Source organism: Varanus komodoensis, unplaced genomic scaffold, assembly GCF_004798865.1.
Source record: "Varanus komodoensis strain SLA01 unplaced genomic scaffold, ASM479886v1 scaffold61, whole genome shotgun sequence".
NCBI lineage: Eukaryota > Metazoa > Chordata > Lepidosauria > Squamata > Varanidae > Varanus > Varanus komodoensis.
This window is the reverse complement of record NW_025336236.1, coordinates 241155-253073: the sequence shown is the minus strand read 5'-3', so window position 1 is coordinate 253073 and position 11919 is coordinate 241155. Positions and strand designations below refer to the sequence as shown.

Below are 11919 nucleotides of genomic sequence, written 5' to 3'. Positions count from 1 at the left end.
GGGGCGGCATAGAAATGTTTTAATAAATAAGTAAATAAATAAATACTATGGAAAATGAACATCCCATATTGGACATAATTAGAACATTAATGAAAAGGAAAGTGACACTATTCACTGCATTAGTTGCATCCTGAAAGTCAGATTGTCTGTTCAGGCAATCAATTCAGGCAATATCTGATCAGGCAGTATCTGATCAATTCAGGCAATATTCTGCAAGCATCAGATGTACAATTTTTTACTGGATAGTCTACAGTCTTTCAAGACAAAAGTCAACTTGCTATTCCCTTTCTTACAGCATAATCAATAATAATGCAAAAGTTTGGTTAAACCAGGAATGTCAAAGAAATCCAATAGATTTTCACAATTTAGTCCCCTCAGTTCTGTGTCACCCACTCTGTGCTGGCAGTTACTCAATATGACGTGAGTCAAGCTAGCTTGTGGATGTCTGTCTCTAAAACAGGCTGTGTCATGAGTGGAGCTGGAGGTCAGACTAGATGGCCCAGCAGACCCCTTCTGACTCAGTTTCTATGTTTCTGTTTTTTGAAAATGGTAAGAAACTCACATGGCTTTACACAATTAAAAAAATAGTATGCAAATTGCATAATTTATAGTATTTGGCTAAGTTTGTGCAAATTAGCACCAGAATAACAGATGGTTATAGTGTGATTTGCACAAACTGGGTGCTTTTGGGGTGCTGATTGGTGCAAAGCATGTAAACTTGCCCGAAGTTTTCAATTTGAATAAAGTTATATGAATTAAAGTTAGGCAAATTGCCCTATTTGCATGTATTTCCTTGGTGCAATGTTAATGCTCAAACTGCAAATTGTATTAGAAGTGGAGGTCTGGAGGGAAAAATACAACTTGCCTTGCTAGATCAGAGTAGCCAGGAATCTGTAAAATATTATGGCTATTTGGACACTGTTTAGCAGCCATAGAATTGCTTTGCCCACTTAATAATGGAACTTAACTCAACACCTGTCAGTACTTAAAAAATGAGGTACTAACAATAAACTAAATCATACTTACTCTGAACCCACTGAAATCAGTGAAACCTAGATTAATCATGAGTAACTTAAGTCCCATTTATTTAAATGGGTCTACTCTAAATATGTCCAAATCTAGATCGACCCCACTGACAACATATAATCAGTAACAAACAAATGCATAGCACATAGTGGCAATATTCATGATATATTTTCTCCTACTAGGCAGATTACATAAAGAATGTATTTTCATGTCACTGGATAGAAGTGAGAAGCACTCACTATGGTTGCATACTTGTTGATTATGCATGAACGTCTAAATCTTGAAGCTTATCAGGTGAAACTCCCTGGACAGAGATGGCTAGCAAATATCCTGTAACAAATGTAAGCTAGGTAGTGTAATCATCAGAAAAGAAACTTTGACTAAAGGAACAATAGCAATTTAAAATGTGTGAGTCCCATTGAATTCAATGGAGCTTACTTCTCAGAGACATATATAAGATTGCATGGTAGGTTAGGCAGATATTAAAAGTCTAAATTATTACATTCTATAAGTAAGTACTGGATCTTCCTATACAAGTGGAAGCTTACTATGGTCAGAATAAATTAGGAGGATGTTTTCTATTAACCCCCACCCCACAAAAGTGGTTTGGTATTCTCAGTTTTGTTTGAATTCAACAACCAATACAAATCTACTTATGCTTTGACACAGATTCTTACATATGAAGTATAAAACAATTTCAACAATATTTCATCAGACTCTTCCCTTACAGGATGAAAAATCAAAGTATACTTAAAACTATGGACAAGATGTCCTATTCTTACCATGACCTGAGGCAAAAACTGAAACAGGACCGGTCTGTACTAGGTAAGAGCTGGCAGTATAGTCCTCATCAGTGTCAGAGTCCTGAACTGGCTGGATAGCACTAGTACTTAGCAACCATCTCTGGTTGTCATGGAGATTAGGTGATGGAGGAGGGGAATGTAAATGCTCAATAACGGATTGACTAGATGAAGAGGATGGCATGGGAGGACCTAAGGAAAAACATAAAAATTTTTTTTTTTACATTTTCTGTTGTTAGGATAACATGAGTGACATATCAGTGCCTGCTTATGTCCTTCAATTTACAACTATTCATAGAATACTTTAAGAAATTATGGCCAAACAAAATGATGATAGCACGTGATAGAAATAATTTTAGTCTTTTCCAAGATGCAAAGTATTGCTTTGCTCTTGACTTCCTAAATATGATACTAATTCTTCTGAATGGGCAGTATCCAACTGTGTCTTTCTGTTAATGCAAATAATGTTGTTCTGGAGGAAACTAGGTTCTGACCTATGTTCAGGAGAAGAATCCAACTAAAATAACAATTACATAAGTACAGCTCTGCAAATGGCTGTACTTTGTACTCGTGCAACAGATTATACAATCCATTGTGTATAACTGTGCGATATGCTATGTAAGCAGATGAACAATGCAAAGATGCAGATGAGCTCCACTAGTGCTCATCTGAGTTTACAGAATGACACCTTTGGATACTGCTCAATGGGTAGAATTCCATGTTACATAATAGCAGAATTTCATATTATTTTAATACTTACCACTTTAAAACATCTGTTCCAAGTCTATAAACTTAAGACACCATGTTATCACTTCCATGACTATAGATTTACACAACCAAAATGCTTTAATCTTTCCCTCATTATTTTTTTCAGAATAGACTAGCTCACTGAATAATCAATAGTGATGTACAAGACTTATCTTGTACCTTTCTTGAACCTGCACCCATTCTGTTGCAGCTGTAACAGTTTTATGCACAATCTTTAAGTGCACTGGTTGCTCAAAACTGAGTTCCCCATGGACCTGACTCACTCTACTGAAATGAATGGAAAAGATGGGCTAGATGGATGAATGCTGCATGCATATTGGAGTCCCACACCTGAAGCAGATCTTTGAATATGGATGCCTTAATAAGAGCCCAGAATATGTCTGTCTAGTGAGCTTTTAAATCCCCTTTTATTTATTTATTAAAACATTTTTATGCCGCCCCATTCGCCGAAGCCTCGGGGCGGCTTACAACAATAAATTAAAACATCATAAATAACATTTTAAAATATATACATTAAAATAAGATACAAAATTACAATATAAAATAAGCTGCCCTGGCCTGATAAAATTCAATAATATTATCATTTAAAATGCTGCTTAAATAAAAAGGTCTTCGCCTGGCGCTGAAAAACAAATAACAACGGTGCCAGGCGGACCTCTCTGGGGAGCGCATTCCATAACTTAGGCACCACCGCTGAGAAAGCCCTCCTCCGAGTAGCCACCCTCCTAACTTCTTTCACGGAGGGCTCCTGGAGAAGGGCCTCTGCTGCCGATCTCAAGGGGCGGCTGGGCATATATGGACGTAAGCGCTCCTTCAGGTAACCAGGACCCAAGCCGTTTAGGGCTTTATAGGTCATCACCAACACCTTGAATTGGGCCCGGACTTCAATGGGAAGCCAGTGAAGCTGACGGAGAACTGGAGTCATGTGAACATAACATCCAGTCACTGTCAGCAGCCTGGCAGCTCTACTGTGAACCAACTGAAGTATCCGGACCGTCTTCAAGGGTAGCCCCACGTAGAGCGCGTTACAGAAGTCAAGATAAATATATATTTATCATATATTATAGCTAGCATGGAAACATAGAATTAAAATAAAAGGACAACTGAGGAGCATTTGTAAATTCATGAGCAAACCATTTGTTCTATCATGTTATTACAGTCTTCCTGTACAGTGATTTAGGACAACAACCTACTCTGCATATGTCAGAATTTGGAGTTGGAACAACCAGATCCAAATCTTATTTATGAACTTATTGTATGATTTGGGGTGTGTCATTAACGTATTATATTTTCCATATATAAAATGGAAATGATGATGATCTGCATTACACGGTTATTAATCTAAGAAAAACAAAGCAAGGAAAAGTTGTACATGACTTTGGGGTAGATTGGAGTATATACATAAAACCATTAACTTGTACTTCAAAAGATTCACAAAATATTTCCTATTGTAGTTATATCATATGTAACTGAGCCAAAAGAAAATGCATAGGTTATATGTTACAGCATGAAATTGCCTGTTTTCAAGCATTCTCCTCCCTTTATATAACACAATATCTTTGTAATAAGTGACTTTTAATTATAAATCCATTTTATATTATAGACCCCCTGTATGCTACCCAACCTGTATAACTTGGCACTGGCATTTATCTCTCTGCTGGATACTGGAGCCTTCTGCAGTCAACCTGTGGTGACAGTTATCTCTTAATTAAAACTCTACATGCAAATAGCATTACTGAAAAGTGTTGTGACAGAGCACACACAAAGCACAATTATTTGTAACTGTGCAGGCCTTGTTATCTACAGTTTTAATACTGGGCAGCCATTATACTTAGTGTGAAGTTTTCCCTCTGGGAAATATGCTTAACTAATCCTTATTACTTAGGTTTAGGCAGTCATAGATCTTTCCATAGTCATCACACAGTAATAAAAATCATTTGTTACATCAGGGACTTCTTCAGAAGCAACTTTTATACAATATCTAAGAAGTGTACTCTTTTTTAATATAATGAATGATGACTCATTTAACCTTGTATCAGACAATGATACAGGTCTCAGCCAACTCTGAATTCTAATGAACTCTCCACTCTATTTTAGAAGTAAATCTGAAAGAAAAATAACATCTTTTAACTGGTTAGCATTTATAACCAAAACAAGGTAATTGGGCATGCAACTGAACTCACAATTATATTTGTTCCACAAAGCAACAGAAATCCCCAAACCTATGAGAAAGAGCCTGAGGATAATCATTGTGGCTACTGCAACTTCTTTTCCCTTCTAAACATCTTCCCATTCAAGTCATGCCTGTTGAGTATTTTAATCAGTTATGCTCTATTACCAAACCTCAGCATTCTTAGACCCAGACTGCCATTCTGACAGTAACCATTCAACTTGTCCACATGGATACACTTTCACTCATGTCGAGAGAAATCGGGTAAATTATTATTACTTAATGTAAGAGGTAATATAAGCAGAACAGCAAATTATAATTCTGGAAGATTAGTAAAACTATCTTTTACTGGAAATGGAATAGATTTCAGTCTTCAAATCATTTACTTAGATTAGCTCCTTTAAGTTAGTAGAGAAACAATGTTTTCAATGAAAACGCTAATTTTTTTATTTGTTAAAAATCAAATCCTTCATTGTAAGATGTTCAGATGTGTGAACATTAAAAAGTCTTCTGATCTAGCATAATGAGAGTAATAGGGAATCCTTGCTGAAATATGTTGTTTTGGATATTAGGGCAAACTTCAACATGGTGACAGCTGCTACCTAGATGGTATATCAGCTATGTAGCTGGTATGTCAGGTTAAGCTTTGCAATTCCTGATGAAGCATGGCTTTCCTCCATCTCCAACAAGACTTTTGTGTGTGTGAAGAGACTGCCAGATCTGAGATATAACTAAAATACATTCAGTTAGACTAATCTGACATACAATTCTCAATCGGTACGTTTTGAAAAGCTAGTAAGCGTAACACATTGCTCTGTGCCAAAGCCAAAGTCTGTACAGCTAGACAGAACTCAGCATGAATCTCAAGTTAAACATGAGGGAATGCTTCAGGGTTTTCAGACTTATAAAATATTGTTTTCTTGGTGCATAGGCCAGCAAAATCCACAGTTGTAGTTCTTTTGTGAAGCCAAATTGCCTTTAAGCAATGATGCAATATAAAAGAGACAGTTCTTGCATCTTAAGAAAAGCTCCCAGTCCTGGAATCTAGGCAGGGACCCCCTGACTATTTCCATTCTGAAAGAAGCCAATTTCTTTCAAAGCTTCTACGCCTAATTTAATCAAGCTGCTCTTGATTAAAGCTGGGGCAAGCAGACTGAATTTTTGGAGATGTGCTCTTGAGGGAAGATCAGCACAGTCCTTTCAAGTCTTTCTGTCCCAAGTATGCTCATCTGATTTGCTCTGATTTCATGCCTTCCTCTTCCAAATGTTTCTCTGGTTTAGACATACATTCTTTTTTAGAAGTGTAGAAAAAATAAGCAAGCTTAAGCCCCACTAAAATGACTCTGTCCTAGATTATCATCATGACTTTCAAGGTTGGTAAAGCATATTTTCCATTCTGAATATATTCTTGCAATGCAACTATTCAGTTTCCACTGCATAACCATCAGTAGCAGGGTTGCATTTTTGTGGCATCTTTCTACAGCTTAAATCTCAGCTGAATTCTTCACAGTAGTCTGATTTACTTTGGTGTAAGAATTCCTAAGACAAAGTCTTCACTTTGGTACCATTTCTTATTAGATGAAACATTGTCTAGCTATTTTCAGTACTGCAGAATAGACTGATACAAGGTAAGTGCTAGTAGGTCAGCTGCAAATAGCTGTTTGGAACTTTCTTGGGTACTGAGCTTCATGTAGAATAAGATTAATCTGGAATACATGGTTTTTGGGAAGAATGTAATGCTAATACTTATGTATAGAATTGTTTATGAGTTGCAGTTAGACCCCAAAAAGACCATGAGGCAACTTATAAATTTTAAACACTTTTAACTTTAAAATGTTTAAACAATTAACAAGATTTTAAAAATTCTTCCAAAACCAGAAGGAAGAAATTACACTGAAATATTAAAAAAGTCATGGAGAACAAACAAAAAAAAAAGTTAACAGCCTTCCAAAACTAAATCAATATAGAACTTGTCAAACTTCCCTATGAAGAGAGTGCCACCACAGAATAGGCTCTGTTTTCTCACAAAGATTCTCCTGGCGATGGGACGTACAACATGTCCTGTAATATAGATCTTAAACTACAAGCAGGTTTACATATGAGAAAGTGCTCTTTCAAATAGACTAGTTCCAAACCATGTTGGGTTTTACAGAAAGAACCACCACATTTAATTTTATCTGGAAAGAACAGTGTATACAATCAACTAAATACAGGACAGAAAGCAATCTGGTTGCACTAGTTATAGTTCCTAAGTACTCTTCAGGGGAACCCCCTGTTGTAATGTTATAAACAGGAAATGATTAAGGCAAAGATCACTGCGGCCAGATCAACCTTTCTCAGGAAGGGTAGAACTGACATACCAACCAAATCTGGACAAAGGTGTTCCTGACAACAGCAGCCACCTGAACTTCCGTGAATGATTCTTGGTCCAGAAGCATCTCCAAGCCCGAACCTTCAGTTAAACTGCAAGCCCAATGAAAGCAGGCAGTCTCCCCAATCCTGTACTGATCAACAATATCTCTATAGTCTTATTACCATTCTTTTGATTATTTATTACATTTCTATAATGCCTGAAGCTCTCCAGGCAGTTTATAACACAGTAAAAAAACAAAGTACAAAAGATAAAACCACTAATTAAAAATTAATTTAAAATAACAAAAGAACATTAAAAGACAATAAAGATAATTAAAGAAAATTTAATGAACAAAAGAAAAGCAACTAATTGTCTCAAGGCCCTGAATGACCAGGCAGCTATTTAAAGGCTTCCATAAAGAGGGCTGTCTTAACCCGGTAGATCTGGCAACAGGCACGCTGCAGTGGGGAGCTGTTCCACAGATGGTGAGCTACCACCCAAAAGACCCTTCCTCTAGCTGGCACCCTCCTAGCCCGTCAAGGGTTTGGTACCCAAAGGAAAGCCCCAGAGAATGAATGGTCCCAATATCTCTGACAGGAATTATGGTCCCAAGCTATGTAGGGCATGGGTCCTCAAACTACGGCCCGGGGGTTGGATCCGGCCTGCCATGCCCATTTGGACCTGCCGCGCATGCATGCACACGTCTGCTGCTGCCCACCTCACCCCGTGCACAGGGAGGCAGCAGTTTGCTCACTCAGAGAAAACGATCTCCAAGCGAGCAAGCCGCTGCCTTGTGCGCCTGCCTCGCTGACTGTGCCTGCCCATGCCACACCTCCTCTTGCCACATGCCCTGCCTCAGCGCAGGTGCCCGCACGCCCCGCACCGGTCCGCGCGCACTGCCGGCACCACCTTTCTGGCCTGTGCCCAGCACCAGCACCTTTCAACTGGCCCTCTGGTGAAAAAGTTTGAGGACCCCTGGTGTAGGGTGTTGTAGGTTAAGATGATCACCTTTAATTAGGACTGGAAGCATACAGGCAGTCAATGCAGACAGGCCAGAACTGACCTTAAGTGTTCAAACCTCCAGGTCCCAGTTATTAATCTGGATGCTGCATCTTGCACCATTTATAGCTTTTGAACCACCTTCAAGAGCAGCCTCACAGAGAGTGCATTGCAATTATCTAATCTAGAGCTAACCAGAGCATAGATTACTGAAGTAAGGCTATCTCTCTCCACTAATGGGCACCAGCCAGAGCTGGTAGAATACATTCAAAGCCACCAATGCCAAATGAGCCTCAAGTGACAAAGATGGAGCAAAGAACCCACCAAGCTAAGAACCTGCTCCTTCAGGGAGAGTGCAACCCTGTCTAGAACAGGTTGAACACCTCCTTCCCACCCTAAAATCCGGTCAAAGGAATCACTCAGCAACAACATCTTAGTCTTGTTTGGATTGAGTTCAGTTTGTTAGACACTGGTTTAGCACATCTACAGCCTCACCTGCCGACAATGAGAAATAGAGCTGTGTATCATTAACACACTGATGGCAACATAATCCAAATCCTCTCTCAGAAGTTTCCTCTAGATGTTAAATAGCATGGGGGGCAGAACAGGTTCCAAAGGAATTCCATGACCATCCACAGGGTTGAACAACATTCCCCAAGCACCATCTTATGTAGGCACCCGCCCCCCCAGTAGGAGCAGAACCACTGCAATGCACTGCAGTGCCCCCTACTCCCATCTCCAGCCACTCCAGAAGGATTCCATGGCTGATGGTATTGAAAGCTGCTGACAGGTCCAGCAGTATCAACACAGTCATACTCCCTGTCTTGCTTCCAACATAGTTCATCATATAGGGTGACCAAGGCTGTTACCATGCGAAAACCAAGACTGAGCCCCAAATGGAATGGATCCAGATAATCAGTTTCATTCAAGAGTGCTTGAAGTTGACTGGCAACCATCATTTCTAGAACCTTGCCCAGGAAAGAAATGTTTGGTACAGGCTGAAGCTGTTAAAATGTTCTGGGTCAAGGGAGTGTTTCTCGAGAAGCAGTCTCATCACTGCCTCTTTAAAGCATGGTGAGACCACTCCCTCTTGCAAAGATGACATTCCTAGTTATCCCTTCCTTACTGGATTGTTTAAGCCTGGAGGGGCAAAGGAAGTAGCACAAACTTGTCCAATCACCTTTTCCACATCCTTGAGCAGTGCCAACTGAAACTCATCAAATAAAACTGGACTAGACTGTGCTTTGGATAGCTCTACCAATTCAATTATCTAGACTGTGCCTCAGTTTGTAATTCATTTCTGTATCCAAATGGATAGCAAAATTCTATGAACTGTGATTTGTACCAAGTTTGTGGAAGTATATACAGTGGTACCTTGGCTCACGAATTTAATCCATTCCATGACTCTGGTCACGACCCAAATTGGTTTGTGAGCCAAGTCAAATTTCTCCATAAGTTTCAATGTAAATAAGGTTAATATGTTCTGTCACCATTTTTTTTAATCACAAAAATTTGAAACAAAGTGAGAAAGAACAACAAAGTAACAAAGAACAACAAAGATCATGGCCATCTCTTCCCCGAGCATGATCGCAGCCATCTCCCCCCCCCCGAGCATGACCACGATCGCACCTGTTTTCCCTGCACGAGCATGACTGCGATCACAGCCATAGATGGGCGTGATTGCGGTCGCACTCAGGCAGGAAAGCTAGGAGTGATCGCAGCCATCTCTTCCCCTCCAAGCACGATCGCAGCCATGTCCCCCCACCAGCATGACCGCGATTGTGCCTGTGCAGGGAAGGCAGGCGCGATCCCGATCGTTACCCAATGCAGAGTTTGTGACCTGAAGCAAAATTTTTATTAAGTTTCTGTTCACGACCCAATTTGGTCATGAACTGAGGCATTTGTGAGCCAAGGTACCACTGTATACATATTTACATACTCATGTCATGCATGAACCCAGACAAAAAGCAATGTTGGTGCCTTGAAAAAGTGGGAAAAAGTACAGTCCTACAGGCATAATCCACTGACATCAGTGATTTTATCCAAATATGGTCTAGGAAAATTGGCCTTTATGTGAACATTCATAGAGCAAGACTGCAATCTTCAACAGCATTAAAAGGTATACTTTAAGTGTATGACGATTTAATCAAGTCTTTTCAAAGTTATTAATACATATCTACATATAATACAAGTTAAGATTTCTTAAATGCAATAACCATGCTCTAATCAAAAGTACATGCTCAGACAGGGCAAGTATCTGTAGATATCAAGATATGCATTACTACACATCTAAGATTTGCTGTCATTGTATTCACTTTCTCTAATGAAATTATGCCACCAATATGTTCATTCTTGATGTCTTTTGGAGAGTATACATACTGCTAGATAATTATATGCACATTTTCTGATTGTTCTTGGAAACTATGCATATTGAGCACAATTGAGAATATGCACAATTCACTCTCCATGATACTCCTATGTGTACACATGTATGCTGGCCAATTTTTATGGATGCACTTTCCTCATTCAACTTTCTTCTCTACTAGCTACAGACTAGCAATTTTACATACTAAACACAAGCATCTAATTGCTGTAATCACTGGTCCCCATAAGGTTCATTAGGAAATAAATAACTTTGCTGATTGAACTTATAATGGACTTATGGTTATAGTCTTAGACACACCTGTGTCTAAATCTCACTGATCTCAATGGAACGTAGTTCTGAGTAGTCACGTATAGAACTGCAGTGAAGGTGATATAATTATCCCAAGAAATACACTTACATTGGCTGAAGCAAAGGATTAGTAGCTTTTCGCACAACCAGGCTTAGCAGAATGTGTGGCATTCTCAACATTATCCTCTAATATGAATGTATTCATATTGACTATATATGTCAAGAAGTTTTTGTACATTCTGTAATTTGGAATACACTCGGAGAATTGGAAAATTAACAGATTTTTTTAAAGTGTTGCCCTACATAATAGTGTTCTCAAAACCGAAACGACATTTACTAGACATTGATGGTCTCATTAAAGTGAATCTGTAATTTATTTCTCTGCTGGAACAGAATTTATCAGCTTTGCCCATGTGGAGAAAATGTTCCTACCTGAGGAACAAATGGAATACCACAGGCAGGAAGCTGGAAAGCTTAAATAATAAAAACCTTAATATGATACCAAAGTTAGGACACCACTGACTCAGCTAAGAAAACACAACAGTGTAAAACTGGACTGGAAGCTTTGGGGTCAGCAGATAACAGATAAAAGCTCAATTCCCGGCCACTGCAGAAATAGGCATCAAATAACAGATGCTGAATATTCTTCTACTTGCAAGTATGGATACTTATTTCTCCTGTGAATGTACAATGAAGTCACATTTTCTATTGTTATAAGAATCCCATTATCTTCTTTACATAACAAGCACAACTTGAAAAGGTGTTAATTTGCTAGACATGACAGCTTAGACTTTAATAATCCCTTTAACCCCTCCCCACAATTCAGACTGAATTCATGAAATTGTAAAATTAGCTGGATTACACAATCTACTTCAAAGAGATTTAAAAAAATGTAGTTCCCACTAGATGGACAAATGTGCTAGTTCATACATGTGGAACAAGTTAAGCAGGATGTCACAAAGCAATTTTGGCCTTAGATAATGCCTGAAAAGAATATAATCAATTTTGTTATTTGAAAAAAAATAACACTATGAAAATTGGGCCTGTAATGAAAGTTCCTTAGAACAGGACATTTAAAATGTCTTTTTTTTTGCCAAACTGTCCAATAAAAGCAAACAGTACTAGTCAT

The 11919-nt window shown here is 38.7% G+C and overlaps 1 protein-coding gene across 7 annotated transcripts in view; it reads right to left on the bottom strand.

Annotated features, from left to right (window-relative positions):
* TENM3 (teneurin transmembrane protein 3) overlaps positions 1–11919 on the bottom strand; it is a 384209-nt gene that overhangs the window by 208976 nt on the left and 163314 nt on the right. For all 7 annotated transcript variants that reach the window (XM_044449875.1, XM_044449876.1, XM_044449877.1 and 4 more), the window contains one exon: positions 1809–2018. In XM_044449875.1, coding sequence (XP_044305810.1) covers positions 1809–2018 — 210 coding nt within the window. The remainder of the gene's footprint in view (positions 1–1808; positions 2019–11919) is intronic.